At 37.0% G+C, this 23,971-nt stretch overlaps 1 protein-coding gene across 2 annotated transcripts; it reads left to right on the forward strand.

Moving 5' to 3' along the window:
- The first annotated feature begins 362 nt into the window (after positions 1-362).
- Positions 363-23,754, forward strand: LOC118282409 (proteasome-associated protein ECM29 homolog). 2 transcript variants are annotated; one of them, XM_035603476.2, is made up of 38 exons: positions 363-507; positions 620-738; positions 1,091-1,219; positions 1,428-1,546; positions 1,793-1,918; positions 2,220-2,331; positions 2,579-2,718; positions 3,056-3,152; positions 3,486-3,575; positions 3,826-3,911; positions 3,989-4,101; positions 4,581-4,736; positions 5,333-5,465; positions 6,087-6,203; positions 6,440-6,743; positions 7,079-7,253; positions 7,594-7,971; positions 8,318-8,522; positions 8,868-9,009; positions 9,101-9,208; positions 9,379-9,492; positions 9,693-9,807; positions 9,921-10,104; positions 10,369-10,487; positions 10,782-10,951; positions 11,266-11,372; positions 18,512-18,641; positions 18,910-19,031; positions 19,205-19,424; positions 19,545-19,799; positions 20,277-20,466; positions 20,819-20,961; positions 21,446-21,597; positions 21,949-22,141; positions 22,433-22,571; positions 22,893-23,114; positions 23,326-23,397; positions 23,568-23,754. In XM_035603476.2, exons 1-38 carry the CDS (start codon positions 456-458, stop codon positions 23,693-23,695), a joined length of 5,676 nt encoding a protein of 1,891 aa, XP_035459369.2. In that variant the 5' UTR covers positions 363-455; the 3' UTR covers positions 23,696-23,754. The 2 variants fall into 2 exon arrangements, with proteins under 2 accessions (XP_035459369.2, XP_035459370.2); XM_035603477.2 differs by having other exon boundaries at positions 5,336-5,465.
- Positions 23,755-23,971: the final 217 nt, after the last annotated feature.

The following is a 23,971-nucleotide window of genomic DNA, read 5'->3' on the forward strand; positions in this document are numbered from 1 at the left end:
TTTCCACGGTTTTGCATTCATTGGAAAGATCTCGGGCTCCGTGAGGTTTATAGCAAAGACAATTTTGGAAAAAATCAAGAAAAAAGCAGAAAATTAGGGAAAATAACTGGTGGCGAAACGGAGTTCGCCAGGTTTGCTAGTCAAATATAAGTCATCCAGTAAATTTTTCGCGTATCTATGAAGACCATGATTTGATGCATGATAATTTCTACCGATTCGGAAACATGATGGAAAGGTTTGTATAATAATCTAGGATGTCTTGTTTAAGTTTATATCGACAGGTCGAGAGAACAATTAATTTTTGAAAAATATATTATTTTCTGTAACTCTCAAAATAAAGCATAAAATGAAACGTGGCGTCCGTAAAATGTCAAACAAAGAGCAGCTGTCAAATATTTTTGTTTGTCATCTTCAACACAAACTTTCCGAAGTTATTGTGAATTAAAACCTCGAAAATGTCTGAAATGGAAGTAACGGAGAGTGGGAACGATTGTTCCAATGATTTGTGTAAGGAATTATTTATCATTAGTGTGGATAAAACGCGTTAAATGTTCGATAACCTTAGTGTGTCCACCGGCTGTTCGTCAGCTCAGCTTATGGCTTGTTTTATTGTTTCCAGTGCTTCTGGATCGTGTGTTTCTGCGTCTGGGTAACGCGGATAGTGATGACCAGCTCGAAAGCTGCCTGAATCGGTTCTTGCCGCCAGTGATACTGAAGTTGTCGTCGCCTCATGAACAGGTGTGATGTGGTCTATTTACATTTTCTTTGAAATAAAATAATCATGACAGAATAACTCTCCGGTTTCTGGTACCATTTACTTACTTATTTAACAAATTCTGCACGTATAAACTCTTTATTCATAGGGTAGATTTTATTGATTTCATTTTAATATAAGAAAACCATGAAAGTTAACATTAGGTCAGTTAAATGTTTCAAATCGCTTCGTCATGCTCAATACAATTCTGTCAGATTCATAACAAAATACTTTTAATCTCATATCATTAAAATATGAATATTATGTTACCATGCCAACAAATTCTATTAAATATTCTTTATTTATTTGTTTTAATAAAAATTGTGATATTATTAGGTGCGCACCAAAGTGATGGAGTTACTGGTCCATGTGAACAAGAGAGTGAAGTGTCGTGCAGATGTGCAGTTGCCCGTGCAGACTCTGCTGCAGCTGTACAAGGAACCCACTTCCAACAGTTTCATTATTGTAAGTATTTTTAACCATTCCCCACCTTTCAGTAAATGGCTATATTCATAATTTTTGGCATTATCACAATGACCATTCAAGGTTGACTACCCTGAATTGACTCATCATTTTGCAAAAAATTTTAACTCTTATGCTTTTGATGGTTAGTATACTATTGTAGTGTAACATTTTATATGAAATCATTATTTTAAATTTTCTTGTTTTGCAGAACTTCTCAATCATATACATAACAATGGGGTTCCCGAGGCTGCCTAGGGAACAGCAGCTGAGTCTGGCACCATCTCTGCTGCAGGCTATTGAGAACAAACCCCAAGGACACCAAGATGGGTGAGTGTTTGAAATATAAATAATATAAAGTCACACTTTTTATTCCCTGAAGAGCTAACCACAAGCCACACACTTGATCTGCCCACTTGCCTGAGACGAGAACACACAGCCATTTTAATGTGTTAATAATAAATATACAATACTAAGCACTAGTTGTAGTCAGTAAGAGACTAACACTCCTGCCTCACCTAGGGTAAATTTACCACTACTTATATTTTTAGATTATTAAAATTATTTTTATTTCAGTATCCTGATGCTAGTCATGCCACTGCTGGGAGATATCAAAGAAACTGATCTGAATTTGAAGGAGAAACCTAAAGTTGCTAATTTGATACTCAAGTTTGCTACTGATGTCCTACTTCTACCATACAGGTAATATTTTGCCAGTCAATAAAAGTTTTTTTAAATGAAAATGCAATGACTGACCTTTTGCAAATAAGTAAAAGATATTGATCATATTTTTTATGGTATAAGCCGGTAAACATACATGCTGAATGCCGATCACCTGATGGTAAGCAAACGCCTTTTGGGGGTTAGGAATTTAGGGGTTGATGGGGAATCAGGGGGATGGGATTGGGATGATTGAGAAGGGGGTAATTAGGACTTTTTATGTGTCAGCCAGTTGCGTATACTGTGGGTATGATTACGACTTTACGACTATGTTTGTTTGCAGAGCATTGCCAAACCCTGGCGAAAGCGAGTTCCAGGTGCCGCCCGGAATGAGCATGAAGACATACAAACGTATCATTGATAAGAATCAGTTGAATCCTAACCAACTTGAAGAGGTATTACTTATGACTTATGTAGCATTTGCATAAAATCATCAAGCATAATTGCTAACACAGCTAAATAGACTGAATAAGATTGCTTCCTTAGCTGTTCAAACAGTGAAATGAAGCAAAATGTAAATTAAGAACACGAGAATGAATATTCAATATGTTGCCAATATTTAATAATGATCACATTTTTAAACTTTGGGCTCACTTTTATGAATTATTGTGTCATAGTTTATAATATATTTTATGCTTTCAGATGAAGCTGTCTATAGTGAACTTTATAGGCAAAGATATATTTAACATGAACGACACACTGCTCACGTTGATCGTAGCCGCCGCCGACTCGCGGTTCAGTGTTGCCAATCATGCAAACAGTCCACTTATAAGGGTTAACAGGTAATAAAATATAAATTTAATAGAATATAAATCTGTTTGTATAGTTACAATAAAACCTAATAATGATTTGCTTGTCTCTGGAATTGAATCTCAAATAACTTGGCAATCTTACTTGTGACCACCAAGAGCCTATAGCCTTCCTCGATAAATGCACTATTCAACACAAAAATAATTATTCAAATCGGACCAGTAGTTCCAGAGATTAGCGCGTTCAAACAAACAAACTCTTCAGCTTTATAATATTAGTATAGATTTCGTCAATAGATTTTCGTCTTTATGTCGAAGAACACAAAGTTAAACTCACCTTGTATAAATGTTTGTTCCAATTTTCTTACAGTTCAGTCGATTGGTCTTCGCCTTCAGTTGTGGCTCCACTTTACTCTTTGTATTTGGGTACTTGGGGAGGCATGAAAGTACCTCCAGATGACCGTAAGGTAAGCAATCACTACCAAATGAAATATCTAGAAAACATTTTCAAACTTATTTTATAGGTCTAATTTACCATTCTATTTTTCCATCTGCACACTTAAATATCTGCAAATGATTTTCAAATCTAGCTCAAAGTGAATATGGTCTAATTTACCATTCTATTTTTCCATCTGCACACTTAAATATCTGCAAATGATTTTCAAATCTAGCTCAAAGTGAATATGGTCTAATTTACCATTCTATTTTTCCATCTGCACACTTAAATATCTGCAAACGATTTTTAAAATCTAGCTCGAAGTGTATAAGGTCTATATTTCTAAATTCTGTTTATGTTTTAGGTACCAGCTTGCACAAGGCTTCGTTTAAAACTGATTCAGTATTTGAACAAAGCTACAGGACCAGCAATTATGTTCCCGCATTGTGTACAGGTGGGTTTAGTCATTTATAATTTTATATTCTGCACATTAAACACAAAATCGTATTTGAAGAGGGCAATTCACTGTATTAATTTGGCTAGAAGTGTAGTAGTAATGTGTTTAAGGTATCGACAGTTAGTCCAATTAAGCTTCGTCTATGTCTGTCTTCTTTAAACATTGCCTCTGCTATAATAACATTAATATTAATAATTAACACATTTAGGGTGATTGTGACTGATGACATATTGTTTACATTTGACAGGTCGTGTTCTCATCCCTCTTTGATCCGAACACAAACTCAAGATTACGCAATCAAGCACTAGTATTTCTCCTAAATGTTATCAACAGGTAAGTTTTTAACACATTTACCAATTTGAACCTTATCAAATTACGAATAAAGACGATAATGCTATAATTTATTTCAGTGGTGATGAAGTGCAATTGAAGAAGGTAGCGACAGTATTCCTTCAAGGTCTACTGAAGCTCATCCGATCTGATGAACACGCGGAACAGCACCCTAAAGCCTACATGTGTTTAGGTTTGTTTTCCAATAGCTTGAATATTGATTTGATTTGTAATTTCTTAATAATTTCTGGCTATGTTGAATTTGGAACTAGCCTTTTAATGTTTTTTTTTTTTACTTCAAGATGAATCAGATTACACATCACACACTCATTAGGCTACATAATATTACGTAACGTCACTCGTTCTAAAGGGGTGTCCGAAGGGGTATGGTGTAATAAAGTAATGTGGGTTTCACGAAGATTTAACAAGAATCTTAAGATTAGGTAATCTTATGCTTTTAAGGCCTTCAATTTGAGCATTGTTTATGCCTAAAGACATTGTAATTCACTACAGCAATGCTATTCTGTAAGAACATTCGTTTTAGACGTGAGGCCGTTCGCATTCTCGCCCTTCATTGGCTGAAATTATTCACGCAATCAATGACATAGCGGATCGAGTTTAATTTCATCTTTCGAATTAAAAGTTCATAATACAATATTTTATATAACACAGGTCGACTGGCCATGAAATGTCCGGACACGATCAACAACCAGTTTGCTCTACTAGAGGAGTTGGTGAAGAAGATACCGGACGCAGTGCCCGAGATGAAGACTGCGCTCAGGGACGCACTGCTGGAGATGTCTGCTGGCTTCAAGATTAATGCTGAAGGTAAAGACTTTGAGCTATTTTGTACATGGTGAGGTAGGTAGATGGCAGAGGTTGCATTATTTAAGTCTTTGACTGCCAATAGAAAACTGTTAAAGGCAAATCCTCCGCTAACGTCGGTCACCGGTGACCACCACGGCGTTCAATGTGTTAATAGATTACTCAGTTGGTGAACTGGCCGAGCTGATTTGTGATCTTTCGCCAATTCGTTATTAATACAAAATATTACATGTGGCACCTGTTTACGAGTTATTAGACAAATTCATTGTCATAAAAGGTGATCGATTATAATATGACCGAAACCATCCCTCACTTCTGACTTAGCAATCAAAAACCCAATAATACGTTGTTTGACCCAAGATTTGTAGTCAAATTTGCTTGCTTATTCCGAAATATTATTTATTTATTTAACTTTTTGCAACTTTATTATACAACGGTGGGCTTAATGCCTTATAATCTTGGACCATTTTTTAAATTAACTAATTAACTTTTGCGGTGCCCAAAAGGGCCCATAGTTGAAACATATTACTGTATAAAATTCAAGACCACATTGTACACTATGGATGCATTAAAGTGATTTGATTTGATTTGATAATTAGCAGCCAAAGCGGACGCTCCAAGTTCATCCACGGCGGGCACGTCCCAGGGCGACAAGATGGAGGTGGACGACGGTTCCAAGACGAGCCCCTTCGATGAACCACAGGCGTTGGCGCTGTTCGCACTACTGGACCAGTAAGTTTCGCAGTATTCAAACTTAATGACTTTTTATTGGTTACTTTAGGTTTTTACTTCTACACTTTTAGCTTATGTAATGTAAATTAAGGCTTCTTTTCACATTTTAAAAACATCAATTTTCTAACAGAATTTCGTACTCAAATAAAATTGGTAAAATGAAATAAGTAATATAATGTTGTAATGTGCGGGAGACAAGACGTACGTACCGCCGGACTAGTTGATGAAAACACCGTTTTCTTTCGCCTCAGTTCTATTTATTTCTTAGAAGGAGAAAGTACAGCGAAAGTCAGGCAAAGAAGCAAGATAAGCAGTATAAAACAATAAGTCTAGTACAAACTATTACAATATTAAATTGTAGGAATAAGCGAGATTAGCTTATCCCTAACTTTCACGGGAATCGAACCCGCACCAAATGTACCGTGTACAATACGATATTATATATGTATATTAACGAAGGTAACCCGCTGACGCCACAGTGTTATCAGCGGTATGTTGTCTAATACTGAACAAAGCCACCTGCTTCATACATACTACTGCCCACCTTTCGTTGGCTGGTCCTGTCTTACGACAGTTCCAAATTGAATGTAACTATAATATATCTGAATGGTTTGTCCACAGCTACATGCACAGCGAAGAGTCGATGATCCGCTACATTGCCATGCGATACTCCGCCGCCGTGTTCCCGCAGGACTACGTCCCGTCTCGATACTTGCTGCTATTGGCCAGTGGAGATAGGTAAATACTTTATATATTTAGTAATAAATATAGATGAATTTGTGAAATTATTCATACTGAGGATGTCTTTTAAAAACAGTCTTAATATTTGTAAAACCGTTTTTAATGACAAAAATAATATCGAATAATTCGAATATGAAACAATTCATCTTTATTACTTGTAGGAATCATAAATGTTTTCTGGTTGTGAATTTTGCTTTATAGCAATGTTTTTACTTTTTATAAATATTTTCTAGTCAAGACGACATATCAACTGAGGCGCTAAAATGCCTCTACGGCACTTCAAGACCAAGTGAAATAGAAGACGCAGTTTTCAACGTATCTAAAAAAGAGACAGCAGTAGTCAATATAGATGAAGATGGTTCTAAGAAAGACAAGGACAGAGCAGAAGAGAATCAGGAATTGAAAGTGCCAAAGTTTTCAGAAGTAGTGAATTATGTGTGGGATCAAATGCAGAAGAGAAAGAAGGGGTCTAACGCTAAACATCGGTTCGTGATCGGGAACCAAGTGTTGCAGTTCCATCCTTTGACTTATCAGGAGGTGAGTGGCCTATGTTTTAATTTGTAACCTATTTGTTTGTGATTTTATTACCTTTACAGTTACAAGCATAACTCGGGCTCAACGATCGGGTTTATTAGATCAATTTCTAGGATTATCGAATTCAAAGAGACTGTTGTTTACATTTGCGCTCGGTGTTGAGGCTCGACTCGTTTCATAGGTAAGAGAAATGTATTTACGAAAGATGCTTGTGCACATAAGCTCTTAATCATTACAGATTTACCATCCATCACACATACATGATTCAAAAATTTTTTAGAAGATTTTTTTCTTCTTTGTATGTATTGTTGCGAATGAATGTTTTTTCTACTATACAGATCCTCCGTTACATGCGCATGTGTCTGAACCGCGACGCTTCCCTGAAGGATTGCTCAAACCACCCCAACGCGACCTCCCCACTGCTCGCCAAGTACTTCTACGACAATCTACTCGACACAGAGGTGTTGGAACGATACCTCACTATGATCACCTCACTGCTGAACGCTAGCCCAGGTATTTTGGACTTTGTTGCTATTGTGATAGAGTTGATTTTTAATTTGTAGATAATACTGCATTGTGAAGTATTTGTGAATTTTATTTGTATTTTGTTTTTATGTCGAACTCTTAATAATTTTAGGTTACAAAGGAGTTTATTTACATTTTAAATACAGCACACGATAATGTTTTGTAATTTAGTTCAGAGCTTTGCCTCGTAGTTTCGTTATCCTCCACTTTGGTGTCAATTTTTTGCTATCTTAGTTTATGCTGATTCGTTAAAATGATACTAGTCATTTTCTCCACTATCCAACTACCACGTAAATCTAATTATAACACAGCATTTCTCTTTCCCCAGAAATAATGCCCCTATCATGCTTCCTTGACATAATCGGCTGCGTGCCTGAAAAAATGGCGTCTAAGTACACAAGCCTCTTGCCATTCTTACGTAATCTGTTCACGACCAGTACCAAGGAGGACATACGGGACATATCCGCAGTTATCTACGCAATAATTACAGTACATACGAGTGAGAAATCTGCTATAGATAAAGAAATAAAGGAATTTGTGGCCCAAGGACAGAATAATAAGAGTTTGGAAGCGCAGTGTGGTTATTTGTCGGCGTTTTCGAATCTTTGTGAGAGGTGCATCGTGTTGTCGAAGAGGGCTAAGTTCGGTGGTAAAGGATTTAATCCGGCTAACTGGGAGCCTTATCAGGAAGGTGCTGTTGTATTGGGTAAGCATAATAATTGTTGTTTTACTAACTCTTATATCGAGTTTTTTAGCATTGATGTGTAGCCTTATAAGCCTCGTAAGTCTACAGGGATAATAAAGTAGCACATTTTAGGATTTATTATGAAATAATGTGACTATTTAGTAATGTCAATTTATCGATGGATTTTATCGACATTGTTCATGGCAGTAACTTCTTAATCAATAGTTTTAACTGAACTTATTATTGTTATTGCAATCGGCCACAAATGTATCGTATTTATTCAACTATGTAACGTCAAAAACATAACTGAAGTATGTACAACATTGGCCCAATTATAAAACAAACATTTTGCACCAAACATTTGCAGCCAACTTCCTAGCAAGTTCCCAAACGATGTTGGTGAGTACGTCGTGCTCGGCGATATCATTGCTGGCTCGCTGCAGCGGCCTGCCCCTGCCGCCGTCGTCTGCCAAGCAGGACTCGCTGCTCCAGGGAGACAACCCGTTCAACATCAACAAGAGCGACACTAATGTCGATGACAATGACGTCACTAAATTCGCTGTTGCTGATAGGTAAGTGTCAACTGGTTACATACATAGATTATATGTATTTATACATTTTCATGTATTAGTATGGGCCTAAGAAGTAAGAAGCCTGAAATAAATGAATAAATACATAAGTAGATGTGACGTCATCATGACATACATTTTGATTTAAAGCTTAAAAGTAAAACTATTTGTCAACAGTTACCCCTTATATCCTATAAGTTTAATTAGATAAAAACAAAAAAGAGCTTGTTTACAAAAACTAGATACAATTGCTGAAATATTCACAATTAAAGCCCCGAAAATAACAATAATATTCTAATTTTCTCTAATGAAATATGTATATAAAAATTGACTTATTTCTGTATTTAGGTTGTTCAAAGTAGTCGGTAATGCGAAACTGCCTTCAAAGTTAAAAGAGAGGGCGCTGTACACGCTTGGTCTGCTGTGTTGTGGGGAGCGATTGCCTTTCGCCAAGCAAATCGTTATGGGATTCTTGCAAATGGCTAAAGATGTAAGTTTATAGAAACACGTTGATTGAAAACTAAATTTTTACTACTTTAGTCCTTGTAACAAGATAATAAGGTTTACTTTTTGTTTTGCAGAGTAAAGAATTTGAAATACATTTACAAATTGGTGAATCTCTAGTACTATGTGTGGAAGGAGTGAATTCTAATGAGAACAGGGATCTGTGGACCGAATTGCCTAAAGAGGTAAGTTTAAATGCGTGCATAGCCAAACCCAAAACAAAACAATTTGTGGACCACTCAAAGAATTGCACCGTGCAAAAATCAGACTTGCGATAAGTTGTGCAATATTTCATTGTGATTCAATTTTGTATGTCCCTATGTCAATTGTTTTTTACGCTCTTTTGTCAATGCAGGGTGCGGCAAAGATAAAGAATACGGACGCATTGAAGGAGAACGATGAGTTACTAGAGTGGCTGCTAAAAGAACTCTTCAAGATTGGAAGACATCCACATCCGCATTCTAGACAGGTATGAAAGTAATATTTCGCTAACATAAACTTTATGGTCATTGTATTAGGATTCTAATTAAATTATACTGGTTTAAAGGGAACTTTATTAAAGGCAAGCCTATAAAAAGGTTATGATTTAATATCACTCTCAAGATACAAAAATACCTTTTGCTCATAGCAATAAGGTTCTTATTCAAAATTAATGTAAATTTCTTCTAGGCGACAAGTATATGGTTATTGGCGTTACTCAAAAACTGCGCAGACCGAGCACCTATCAAGAACAAATTACCGATACTGCAAGACGTCTTCATGGACTTCTTATCTGAGAATAGCGGTAAGTTTTTATTTTAACTGCTTACATTATATTTTCAACTTTATTGTTTCGTATTAAAGTTAATAATATAACGAAAGACTTGTAAATACTATTTAAATATTGTAATTTCACAGATATAGTACAAGACGTGGCCAGCAAAGGCCTATCGTTGGTCTACCAGAATTCTGATGAGAGTCAGAAGCAAGCGCTAGTGGGTCAGATCATCGAACAGCTGACGAGCGGTAAGCGATCCGTAGCGCAAGTCACTGAGGATACCAAGATATTCGAAGAAGGACAACTTGGGAAGGCACCTACTGGGTAAGTGCAATAAGAGTTCATTCAGTAATGTAATTGGCTTATGAATTCTAATTTTGTAATAAAAATTTTTTTTTTAATTTCTGGGCCATGAAATTATTAAGAAATGTTTAGATTTACAACAAGTTGCGTAACCATTTTTTGCGCAAAATCATGTTCTTTGTTTGCGCAACCTAAAATTTTCCCTTACATTCAGCAGTTAACATAAATGTGACTGATATGATGATGAAAATGTAATGAAATGAAATGAAACTTTTTGTCCAACAGTGGCAATCTCTCAACTTATAAAGAGTTGTGTTCTCTCGCGTCAGACCTGAACCAACCTGATCTTCTGTACAAGTTCATGCATCTTGCGCATCATAATTCTATGTGGAACTCTAAGAAAGGTAAGAAATTAATCATTCTTGGAATATAACGTAGCGTCACGCTTTGTATTCATCACAAAGGAAGTCAGATATGCACATATTGTATGTAACACTGAATTTTCGCGACTTTACAAGCGTCTTGCAATAGGAACGAGCGAGAAACATAGGATACTATTAGAATCCATTGTTTGACGTAGTGATCAAACCCGAAACGCATCATTCGTGCTTACGACCGTGCGTACAACGACGATTCGAGTACACAAAAATAATATTAATACAATAAATACTGATATAAAAATGTCTGTTTGTATGTAGGTGCGGCGTTCGGTTTCCATTCAATAGCCCTGCAGGCGGGCGCCCAATTGTCCGAGCACTTGCCGAAGATAGTCCCGCGACTGTACCGGTACAGGTTCGACCCCACGCCGCGCATACAGAACTCCATGCAGGCCATCTGGCACGCCATCGTGCCCAACACTACTGCTACTGTAAGTTTTAATAGTTTCTTATTCAACTTGGCGACGTCTTCGCTTCGGCTGACTTATCAACGCTAAAAAAACTAGTGTTATATAACTCAAACTGAAATTCAAATCATTTATTACATTCATATGTCTATACATACATAGATATAGCTAAAAGATTATCAATAAAACCTGGTATGAACTAAAGGGACTACTCGCTTAATAATAATTCATACAGCTATAGAGATATTAATAACTAAAAATTAAATTCTGTGCAAATCGTGGGCAAAAAAAATAAGAATTGATCATTTCCTCCATTATCACATTCACATTATATACAGGTACACAAATACCACAAAGAGATCTTGGATGATCTGGTGGCGAATCTCACATCGGGGCAATGGAGAGTGAGGATGTCGTGCTGTAACGCACTCGCGGATTTGTTGCGGTAAGTCTCGTTATTACATAATGTTAAACTTAATATCGGTACTTGAACTATAATTGCATTAAATGTAAAGAATTACTTCTATGTAAAGGACAGTACGTGTTTAGCTATGCTGTTATAGCTTACAAAATTATAAATACTAGTTCTAGTGTTATAAATACTAGATGGTGAGTCAGCTCTATTATATTACATTCTACGTTTGGGCTTCGCTGTGAACGGACGTGTGTTGTTGCGTGTCCTAGAAAGTATTAATTTTGCTCTTCTAAATTCGTGATTGGTCAATGATCTAAACTCGGTGCCTCTCGTTTCTTCTTGTGGAATCGCTACGAGTGACCCCTCCTAGTGGGCGGTGTGAGTGAGATACTAAATTCAAGACACTCCTTGGAGGATTCTATCATCCCAATTTGGCGTCTTTATTGGTGAGAAACAGTTTTTACACAAAATCCACTAATTACAAATTGGAAAAAGAGCTTCGTGGTTGCCGGGATTCGAACCCGAGACTTGTTGTTCGTGAGCGGTGTCTCAAGCCATTGCGCCATCGGAACAGTGGAGCTGCGTTTTGAAATTGGCGACCTGTTGCCTGGCTATAGGGTAAAACAGCGACATCTATTGTCTTCGTCAAGAAGTTTCAAGGACAACATATTGATTTATCTGTTGTGATTCATTACACTTAAGATTTGTGACGTCCAACGTAGTTCGCGTGCGGGATCACAGATGGCGTCCAAAGGTACTGTTTGTGGTGGTTGTAGGCACGTCATAGGTAACAATGATTGTTTGAAATGCATGAAGTGCAACAAATTCTATGATCTCGATTGCGCGAATATACTGGATAGAAAAATATTTACTTCCATGAGTAAGGAGACAAAATCCAAATGGAAATGTTACGAATGTATAAGTAAAATGCCAAAACTAGGCAATTCGAACACGCCCGTGCGCAATATTAAGGAAAGTGATGCAAGCTCTCAAGTGCCAAATGACGAAACAATAAGCCGTGAAAACATCACTATGAGAAAAAAGCCATCGGACTGTCAACAGTTATCTCCGCATAGGCCGGTTTCTGCTCACTCCGCGTGTCACAGGGATGAAGATTTTATATCGGCGATAAGTGAACGAGTCCTCAAAGTAATTAAAGCTGAATTACCTGGAATGATCTCGAGTATTTTAAAGACTGAGTTGTCGTCGATTAAGAATGACATGTCTGATTTTCGGTATTCTGTTGACACCATGAGCACAATGCATGATGAAATTAAGAAAATGGTCGAAACCCTAGTCAAAGATAATGCCTCGCTATCAAAAAAGTTTATTGTTATGAATAATACTGTAACAGAATTATCCGAACGCCTCAATAATTTGGAGCAACATCTGAGAGAAAGTAACCTGGAGATACAGGGTGTTCCTGAGTTTCATAACGAAAGCTTACCCATTTTTTTACAGCAATGTTCTAAAGTGGTTGGCTATAACCTACAGACAGACGACGTAATTAAGTGTACCAGAGTTGCTAAACAAAATAAAGAAAGTAAGCTCCCCCGCGCTATAATTGTCAAATTTAAAAATGTTAGGATTCGTGATGAATTTTACTCAGCTGTATACAGATACAATAAGTCCAACCCCAATGAAAAACTGAATACCTCGCTGCTGGGCATTGCAGGGGATAGGAGGCCTGTATTTGTGTCGGAGCATCTGTCGCCAACCAACAAGTCGTTACATGCTGCGGCACGTAAAAAAGCCAAAGAAATGGGATATAAATTTGTTTGGATTAAAAATGGTCATGTATATGTGAGGAAAACAGTAGAATCTAAATTTATTCTAATTAAAAATAACTCTAGTCTAGATCTAATATGTTAGCGGTTTTCTCCTTTGTCTCTTCTTTGTTTTTAATTTATAAGTTAATCGGAAAAATAGCATAAAAATGTATAATATATCAGTGTATTACCAAAACATAAGAGGTATGAAAAGTAAAACTATTGATATTTATAACACTGTACTATGCAATAACTATGATATAGTTTGTTTATGTGAGACCTGGCTTGATGATAACATATTGTCTTCCGAAATTTTTGATGATAGATACTGTGTAGTGCGCAGAGATCGAGATTTTGTGTTCCGCTCCCGTTATGGAAAGAGTCACGGTGGAGGTGTACTTATCGCTTACTCCAAGAAACTTCACATTTCAATTAAAGAGGACTGGAAATCTGAGTTGTTGGAGGATTTGTGGGTTCAAATTACAGTGAACCGGTCCCTTGTCATAAATTTATGTGTTGTTTATCTGCCGGAGTATATTCCAGTGAGTGTTGTTTGTGATTTTTTCCACAAATGTGGTGAGAAAATCACTAATTCATCAAATCACATGACTTGTATTCTGGGGGATATCAATCTGGGCGATATAAAGTGGTCAACAGAGACTGGCTGTCCTCTAAACCACAACTGTGAAAAATCAAAATCACTGTTTAATTTGTTCCATTCAACCACTGTTAGTCAGCTAAATCACATAGCGAACCAAAATGGAAGAATATTAGATCTGGTTATCACTAATTGCCCAGACTTGTTCACTTTAACACCTGCTATACCTATGAGTCGCCTTGATGTGCATCATCCTCCATTTGAACTCGTACTCAGCAGCAAAACTGCACTTTCCACTTTACACGGCTGTGTCGAAAAGCTATGTTTCCGTAAAACGGACTATGACAGTTGTAAAAGAGACATTTCACAAATAAATTGGACGCAACAGGCATTGACTATGAGTTGTGAAGACTTTACGCAGTTCTTTTACAACAGCATATATGTAATCATAGAAAAGTATACTCCTAAATTGCGAGTCGGAAATGATAAATACCCAGTATGGTTTTCAAAGAACTTAATTAGATTAATCTCATCAAAATCCAAAGCTCACTCTAAGTATAAACGTTTCGGAAATCCTAGAGACTACGATACTTTCTCTCTGTTGAGAGCAAGGGTCAAAATTGTCACCAATCAGTGCTTTAGTGAATATATTAAGAGAATAGAAGACGACCTAAAGGTCAATATAAAAGCCTTCTGGCGTTATACTAAGAATAAACTTGTAACAAATAACACCCCTAGCTGTATGCATTATCATGATAGGGTAGGTAATACGGGTAAAGAAATAGTTGATTTATTTGCTGATTACTTTTCATCAGTTTACAGTTCTACTAAATCCAATAACTATACTCCCAATTTCCAGCCGTCCAACTACTCTATTGGCAATTTATATATATCAAAAAGAGAACTTTTGAAAAAGTTACAAAATATTGATCTCTCAAAGAATGGGGGCTGTGATGGCATACCACCTATTTTTATCCGGTTGTGTGCTTCTGCCCTGGTGACTCCTCTGCACATTATATTTCGTAAATCTTTACAGGAAGGTACATTTCCAAATTTATGGAAAATAGCAAAAGTCACGCCTATCTACAAATCTGGAGATAAGAGTGACGTCACCAACTATAGACCAATTTGTATACTAAACTTGTTCGCCAAAATATTTGAGGGTTTCGTGTATGAATATTTGTATACTCACCTTAGGCACATACTAGATAAACGACAACACGGATTTATCACTGGTAGATCAACAGATTCTAATTTATTGGGGTACACAACATATTTATGTGATTCATTTAATTGTAAACGTCAGGTAGATTCAATTTACACGGATTTTTCAAAGGCTTTCGATCGGATTGATCATTTTATATTACTTATGAAGTTGCATCACGTTGGCATTCATGGGACTCTTTACAGATGGCTCTCGTCCTATCTGTTAAATCGTACTCAACTTGTTGCGCTGAGCGGCTATGACTCTATACCATTTCAGGCACCCTCCGGAGTGCCCCAGGGTTCGAATTTGGGTCCGTTGTTGTTTTTGGTATTTGTTAATGATCTGCTGAGTAAAATTGAAAGCGAATGCTTGGCTTATGTAGATGATATAAAAATTTTCAGACGTATCTCAAGCCACCAGGATTGCGAGACCCTTCAGTCAGACATTAAAACAATTGTGGAATGGTGTGATGAGAACTCCATGTCATTAAATATCAAAAAATGTCAAGTTATAACATTCTCTAAAAATAGTAAAAACCTGATTAATTATGACTACACTATTAGGGGAGTGGTAGTAGATAGAGTAAAAGTGGTACGCGACCTGGGTGTTATGTTTGATTCGGTTTTGTCATTCAGACCCCACTATGACCACATTTGCAATAAGGCTAATCGTTTACTGTCTTTTATATTACGAAATGCGAAACCATTTAAAGATCCGCAATCATTATTAATACTATACTACTCCCTGGTAAGATCTGTATTGGAGTACTGCTCTTCTGTGTGGTCTCCAATATATAACACTCATATAGATCGTATAGAATCTATACAGAGAAGATTTGTCAGAGTTTTAAGTGCAAAATGCGGCCTCAGACGTAAGCTCCCCAACTACAATAAGCGACTCGCACATTTTCGCATGAAGAGTCTTGAGAGAAGGAGATGGGTTGCTGATTTGAGTACATTGCATAAAATTGCTAATGGCTCCTTTGACATTCAGTTACTTGACCAGTTAAACTTTAAGATACCAACTCGATCTGTGCGCACTCCACAATTATTTAGTATTCCCTCTAGCAATAACAATGTTTCTGAAAATAATCCGTTGTCCAGAATGTGCAATCAGTATAATGTAATTTGCCATAAAGTAGACTTGTTTTTAAATAGTTATAAAGAATTTAGAAATTATCTATATAAATTGTAATAACATATTACTTCACTTTCGCTGTTACTAATGAAGCATGTTAAACATTAAATGCCGTGTACAGTTATAATTGGACTTCAGATTAATGTACTGTATGTTGTATTTACTGTGTGGAATGTCTTAGTCTGTAGTCTGTCACTGTACCTATGAAAATAAATAAATAAATAAATAAATACCCTTAGTACGAGTTTGCTTTACGTTTAAAGTAATCGAAACGAGAGCACGTTCGGTAGTAAACCAACCAATCAGTACTAAGGGAGTACCCTTATATAAACTACAGTACTCTCAACGGATCTTGGCAGGTCTGAACTACGTGCAGAAGGCTGCGCAATAAGTATTTTTAGAACCAAATGGTGGCATGAGGCGAGGTGCGGGGGGCGGCGATCTAGGCTAGAGATTGACCATTTCTAAATACAATTGACCCTTTACACTTATTGCGCAGCCTTCTGCACGTAGTTCAGACCTGCCAAGATCCGTTGAGAGTACTGTACTGTGTTATACAGGGTGTCCCTGAAGTCGACGTCCAACGGGCACTAGATGATCGGCAAGGTTCCAACTGTTATCAGAAAAATATAAAAAAAATTCTAAGTCCTACAGTTTTTAAATTACAGTGACTTATGTGTTATCCACGAAAAAGTACACCCTGTGCCAGTCTTTTGACTCTTGTTGCTACAAATCTTTATTTTTTCGTCTGCAGTCTTCCTTACATTATCCTGAATAGTGCTCCAGTAATATGGAATCATAAATTCTTAGCCAACTGCTTTAGATTGGAAAACATTGTTAGTTTTAGAGGAACCAAATACTCTGAATAAAATTTTCACCTTACTTTAAGTGACTGTACTGAATAAATTATGTATGGCGCTAGTAGTGGCAAATTTCACCAAAGTTGGCGCATTTAATAAGGATTATAAAATGGTATAGCACTTTGCACATTATTTCTTAAATTCGACACAAAAAAAGATTTTTCAACGAAACTCCGTTTCGATGAATTTATTTGAACTTACTAAAAATTCTTCTAGTGTAATCAAATCATACGTTACAACTTCGTATGCACTAGACAACACTTTGCACGCGATTTGTTATCATCATGTTGAGAATCAGCGAGGATCTCTTGTCAAACAACATTGTCTGTCTACTCATGATTTCGCTTGCAGCTTTCGTCGGCAATATTATCGCTAGACGAACTGGTGTTGTGCATCTCGAGCCATCGTACCCGGGCTTCGACATTTTAGCTGAGCACTGGCTTTTTTACGACGTGTTGATTATTTATTTTTTAAATTTTTTTTTTTTGCTTTACCTGCAATTCCTTGTAACGATGCAAATAACTCTTTCTCGACAAACTAAAGAATATTTGATGCTTCATCCCGCATTTGATCACAAGGCATGAACACGTAACTTAATCGGAGGATTCACCCATTTCTTTTTTTTTTTTTTGATTGGGATATGGCGAGTAGCTGTGCGTAAGGGCTCACGTACACCATACCACTACCGCGTCGATATACTGTGTACATGAATCTGCCGCGTCCGTTCCTTTTGATTTTACTACACATTTGATAATGTGTTTGGTGCACTATGAACATCATATTGCAATCATTCAATATTATTAAGTGAAACATGATACACCACATCAGTTCCTCGTGTAAGTCTAGTAATATTGCCGACGAAAGCTGCAAGCGAAATCATGAGTAGACAGACAATGTTGTTTGACAAGAGATCCTCGCTGATTTTCAACATGATGATAACAAATCGCGTGCAAAGTGTTGTCTAGTGCATACGAAGTTGTAACGTATGATTTGATTACACTAGAAGAATTTTTAGTAAGTTCAAATAAATTCATCGAAACGGAATTTCGTTGAAAAATCTTTTTTTGTGTCGAATTTAAGAAATAATTTGCAAAGTGCTATACCATTTTATAATCCTTATTAAATGCGCCAACTTTGGTGAAATTTTCCACTACTAGCGCCATACATAATTTATTCAGTACAGTCACTTAAAGTAAGGTGAAAATTTTATTCAGAGTATTTGGTTCCTCTAAAACTAACAATGTTTTCCAATCTAAAGCAGTTGGCTAAGAATTTATGATTCCATATTACTGGAGCACTATTCAGGATAATGTAAGGAAGACTGCAGACGAAAATATAAAGATTTGTAGCAACAAGAGTCAAAAGACTGGCACAGGGTGTACTTTTTCGTGGATAACACATAAGTCACTGTAATTTAAAAACTGTAGGACATAGAATTTTTTTTATATTTTTCTGATAACAGTTGGAACCTGGCTGATCATCTAGTGCCCGTTGGACGTCGATTTCAGGGACACCCTGTATAATATCTAAAAAAAAAGGTTTGTCAAAGTCTTGTTGTGATTTTCGTCTAATCTTAGCTTTGAATATTTATTTAACAGAGGCGCCCAGAGTTTGCACCAGTCCCTGGAGCAGCTGCCCACGATATGGCTGCAACTGTTCCGCGTCATGGACGACGTACACGAGGGGACCAGGCAGGCCGCCACCTCCACTGCTAACGTACTGTCTAAGGTAATGTAATAATAATGTTTTAACGTGCTTTTAAGGTTGTATTCAAGGGTTTTCAAGGTTACACCTGGTATATCTACGCGAAACACAATATATTTTCTATTGTATTTGCAAAACAATGTTTTTTCGATGCAATCTCTCAAGGCATTTGTTTAAGTGTAGTCTAAGACTTGAAATTAATACGTATTTAGTCTTTATTTCATTTTGTAAATGTGCATTTGAGTGTATTACTCAAAGATAGAAGTTAAATGTGGTTGTTTTATTTCTCTAGTTATGTATTCGTGCGGCGGATGCCAACGCGGGTAAGGACGGCAAGGAGGTAGTGTCGGTGATACTGCCAGTACTACTCGACACTGGTATCACCAACCTCGTCAAAGAAGTACGCAGCGTCAGGTATGTTACACGATTATTTAACTTAAATTTAACTTAACGAGGCAATCACTTGTATTTTGACAAATAGTACTTTTTGTCGTTAGTTTATCAATATTTTTTTTGTATGCCATTAATTACCAAACCAGACACCAAACATAGCGACTATAAACAATAAATTTCCCCAACAATTTCAGTTTACAAACAGTATCAAAGCTAGTAACAGCGGCGGGAGAAACATTGAAACCGTTCCTAGCTCGCCTGATCCCCGCGCTGGCGGGCGCGGCCGGCGAGCTAGAGTCGGCTCGCCTGTCGTACCTCGCCACGGCGCTCGCCGACAGTACCTCGCGGGATGTACTCGACGACATGCGGGCCAGCGCCGCTAAACATCACTACACTACCGATACTGTTGTTAAGGTAATTTTTCTTGTGATGTGACTTTAATAATTATGAACGTTTTGTAAATATTACGCATTATTAAAATAGTTTCATATCATCATCCGCAAACACTAAAACCTAATAACCATTTCTCCCCAGTGTATGCCATACGTGGACATAGAGGTGATGAAAGAAATGTTGCCTAAAATCCTGGAGCTGATGAAATCCCCTCAACTAGGCACCAAGGTGGCCTGTTGTCACTTCGTAGTACTAGCGGCGCATTATTTGCGGGCCGACCTAGAACCCGTCGCGGGGAAGATCATGGCCAATCTACTGACTGGAACCTTCGATAGAAACGCTACTGTTAGGAAGAACTATGCTGAAGCTTTGGGACAAGTTTCTGCTTATGCTAAGGTAAGGCAATATATACTTACGCAATACTCATACACCAATATGTTTGTTAAAGAGAGTACACACATAGTTTAAATATATTTGTAACGTCAATACTTTGCAAGTCTATTTCTTATTTATAAATTATAAATATAATCGTCTCGATAACTTCGAGACGATTATATTTATAATTTTTCCTTTCTTCTAAAATACTTCCTCATTGTCGATTATGGCAAATATCGAAGATTGAAAAATATGCCAACTGGGAAACGAGTTCAAACTTAATTTTCTTACGTGAGTGCGTACCAAATAGCTTGCTGACGTATGACATATATGTATAACGACATGCCTTTTATCCTCGAAGGGGTAGGCAGAGGTGCACATTACGGCACGTAATGCCGCTATACAGTATACGCTGACGTATGACGTATTTGGAAATAAGACTAGTCGTTATGATAACACGTTTCTTTATACTTTATAAACCATTGCCTTTCTTCCCAGCTCCAATCAGCAGAGAAATTAATGAAGAAACTAGTGACGTTGTACGAGACGAAGGAGGACGATATGTCGCGGTCCGCCATCGCGCTCTGCCTCAAGTCCATATCGAAGGCGAAGATAGAACACATCAAGGACAACGAGGATGTGCTGGCGCCCATGGTGTTCCTCGCCATGCATGGACCCAAGGACGAAGGTGAGGGAAATATAATTATGTATGAAGTAATGTCTAATTAAAATTCCCTGTCGAATATAAGAGCTTTTATTTACGTGCCACGGGTTTTCAAGTAAACTTTCAAGTCTAAGTTCGAATAACCATAGAAACTACTTATGGACCCATTTTGATGAAAGTTGGTAGTTGGTTTAAAAAGTTAGTTAAAACATTTTTGAAATATATTGTTCTTTAAGCGAGCTATGTTATGTTTGATTTTTCCTTTGTACGAAAACTTAAAATTGTTTGTATATGAACACTGTTCCAATTTTTTTTTAAATAAAAATGTTGTTTGTTTTAAGTAGGAAAATTATAATAACCATAGTTTTCTCTCTAGATTCATCAACAGTGGAGATGTTCGAGGAGATATGGACGGACATTAGCCCGGCGCGGGAGAGTGGCATCAAACTACATCTCACTCTCATACGGGAGGAGATTGAGAAGTGCCTCAACTCCAGTAGCTGGACTAAGAAGATTCAGGTATAATATTTATTTAATTTAACTAAGTAATTGTATCTATATTATTTAATTATCAAACATATTATCCTTATAGCGCAAATAAAGTTTCCACGCGAATTAGAATGCTTACTGTTAGAACATAACTGGAGAAATGTGATGTTGTTTGTGCCCTTTACATACAATTGGAGATTTATTAACAATATTTTTATCATTAAAAAGAACACTGACGGCTAAATAAATACAATAGACGAATATTCATTTAATACAATGGCCAGTTGAGATTAATCTCGAAGTGATCCCGAGTCTGAAGGGGCGTTTACGGTTCTTTCTTGACTAAAAAGCCATTTTGGTGGGAGTCTTAGCTATTTCCTTATTCTTATAGTATTCTCCCTATGTATTATTACCACATTGAACGCCATGGTGGTCACCGGTGACCGACGTTAGCGGAGGATTTGCCTTCAACAGTTTTCTATTGGCAGTCAAAGACTTAATTTGTTTCCTGCAGGCTGCGAACGCAATAAAGACGATATGCAAGGAGGTGTCGTCGGGGCTGGGCCCCCACCGCGAGCTGCTGGTCCGCGGCGTGCTGGCCGCCGTGCACGGGAAGACCTTCGACGGGAAGGAACACGTGCTCATGGCACTCGCTGATCTATGCGCGTTAGTATAATGTTTAACTTTATTGCAATATTGATAAGGTTGAAAATCTGTTAAAAAGTTGGTCTTAGTAGTGTTATCCTGAAGTCTTTATGGTGATAATTGCAGCCCTTTAAGCATTAAAGAAATTGCCGTTAACTTAATATCCATTCAAGTAACATACGGTGTCTTTAAGATGTTTATTTTAATGAGTACAATGTTACGAAAATTCACGCCTTTATAAGACTAAAGACTTCCCCCAATCCTTACATACATATTCTTTATCTTCCAATAAAATTCACTACATTATCATACGATTACTCATAAAATATTATTACGTATAACTTCAATAAACATACGTTCTTTATTTCACAGTGTAAAAGAAAACGAGCAGCCACTATCCCAGGCGTTAGCGACAGAAGTGATAAACGCGTTACTGGTGGAGAGTCGCAAGCAGGAGATGACGTACAAGCGACACGCCATCACCGCGCTGGGACACGCCATACACGCCACGCACTGCGACCGGTTCCAACAACTGTACGATATCGTCAAAGTTATACTGTCTAAGGTAACATAATCGTTAATTATTTAGTGATAAGGTTTAATTTAGTCTGCATGTGATCGTTTATGTGGATTAAAATCCTGTTCTAATGTTTTATGCCTTTGTACTGTGTCATACATCAGGTAAAAGTTTTGTAAACTATGTTCATTGTTCAACGGAAAATTAAAACTATGGACCAGTAAAACAGTATAATAATGCTTACTCAGCATTTCAAACAAATAAATTAGCATTAGCCAGATCAACAAACAATCAGTTTCGTCTTGAAACAATCTAAAATCGACCTTATTCTCTAAACAGGATGAGCTATCAGTGGGCAAGGAATCAGACGAGGAGGACAACGAAGGCGCGAGACAGAGGCGGGAACAGCTGACGGCTTTGAAGGAAGCTGCTTATGAACTACTAGGGAAAGCCTGGCCTAAGGAACCTGAGACACAAGGTGAGCTACTGAAGTATCATTTGACTTGTTTCTATAATTGAAAATTACATATACCGAAATACTCCATAAATATGTTACTCAACCCAGAAATAGATCTAAGACACCTTGTTTTGTAGCGCCCACTTGATCAATGAGACGGAAAGTTTTGCTGGTGCGTTTAAGATGCGAACATAAATATAATTTCATATACACGTCCCACTTCAACCCAAAATTTGTATTGATCACATTAGGAAATGTTCCGTGCGGGAATCGAACCTACGACACGTTGCACAGATATATCTTGTTGTATTTATATTTCATGAATATAATTTTGTTCTACAGAAAAGTACCAAGACCTGTTCTTCGAGCACTGTTCAAAGTCTTACCCAACGAGTTCTCGGTCGACACAGCTCGCCATACTAGCGTCAGTGACACGGGTATTGGAGCGACTGGCGATACTGGCCAATGCAGGGGAACCCATGGATACGGACAACCCTAACAACAGGGACAAAGCCATCGCCACCGTCACTGGACATGTCACTCTCATCATTGATTATACGTTGCGTGAGTATTTGTGTAATTTTAAACCTAAACTGTGGTTCGGAGTAATTCATTTCAGTTATCATACATACATTACCTATGACAGATGTTACACGGCAAAAAGATGAACGTATAATTGAATGTTTTATCCTTCATGATTACTTTTAAATTTACTACATATTTGTAGCTTAACCTACAAGTTTATCTTATCATGACTTACTATCTTTATTCACAGAAAACAGCAATCAAGTAAGACATAGGAGGGACGCTCTCAACATCATGGAAATACTAGTGAAACAATTAAAAGGTAATCTTTTCTCTTTTGGTTTGATGCATCCCATACTATTATATCTTATTATTTTACGTTTCTTTTATTTATCCATTCATTAGCTCTTTAGTTTTTAAATTCTCCTAGTATTTGCTATAATGACTAGTTGCTTTTGTTTTAGAATTTGAAAAAATCTATTTTTCTTTCAGATCTCAACAAAACAGAAGAATTAGATAAGCTGAGAACGATCTACCAGTCGTACGCACAGGACCTGTCCAGAGACTCGTCACACGAAATACGAACCAAAGTAGAAAATATCAAAGTGCATTTTAAATAGTACATGTTGCTTCTATTTATTGTCGTGACGAAAACACTAATTAAAGTTATTCTACAAACCTTTGTTGTTTTATTGTTGAGTCATAAAATCATCCTTATTATTATTATATAAGCAATCACGCAATCAATGTATTTTATTAAAATATAATAAATAAATAATCCTCACAAATTAGTAGGTATTCCTAGGAACGACATAACACTAAATGAGTATTCTAAGAGAGCCCTAAGTTTTTTATTGTCTAGACTGTACATTTACAACGCGAACGCATCGTTGGAC

This window comes from Spodoptera frugiperda, chromosome 20, assembly GCF_023101765.2.
Source record: "Spodoptera frugiperda isolate SF20-4 chromosome 20, AGI-APGP_CSIRO_Sfru_2.0, whole genome shotgun sequence".
NCBI classification, from domain to species: domain Eukaryota; kingdom Metazoa; phylum Arthropoda; class Insecta; order Lepidoptera; family Noctuidae; genus Spodoptera; species Spodoptera frugiperda.

Bases quoted from the DNA above. Each gene is read 5' to 3' on its own strand.
- LOC118282409 (XM_035603476.2), top strand. From the start codon at position 456: ATGTCTGAAATGGAAGTAACGGAGAGTGGGAACGATTGTTCCAATGAT. The intron at 739-1,090 runs GTGTGATGTGGT...TGATATTATTAG, and splicing joins TGTCGTCGCCTCATGAACAG to GTGCGCACCAAAGTGATGGA. The intron at 10,488-10,781 runs GTAAGAAATTAA...GTTTGTATGTAG, and splicing joins TATGTGGAACTCTAAGAAAG to GTGCGGCGTTCGGTTTCCAT.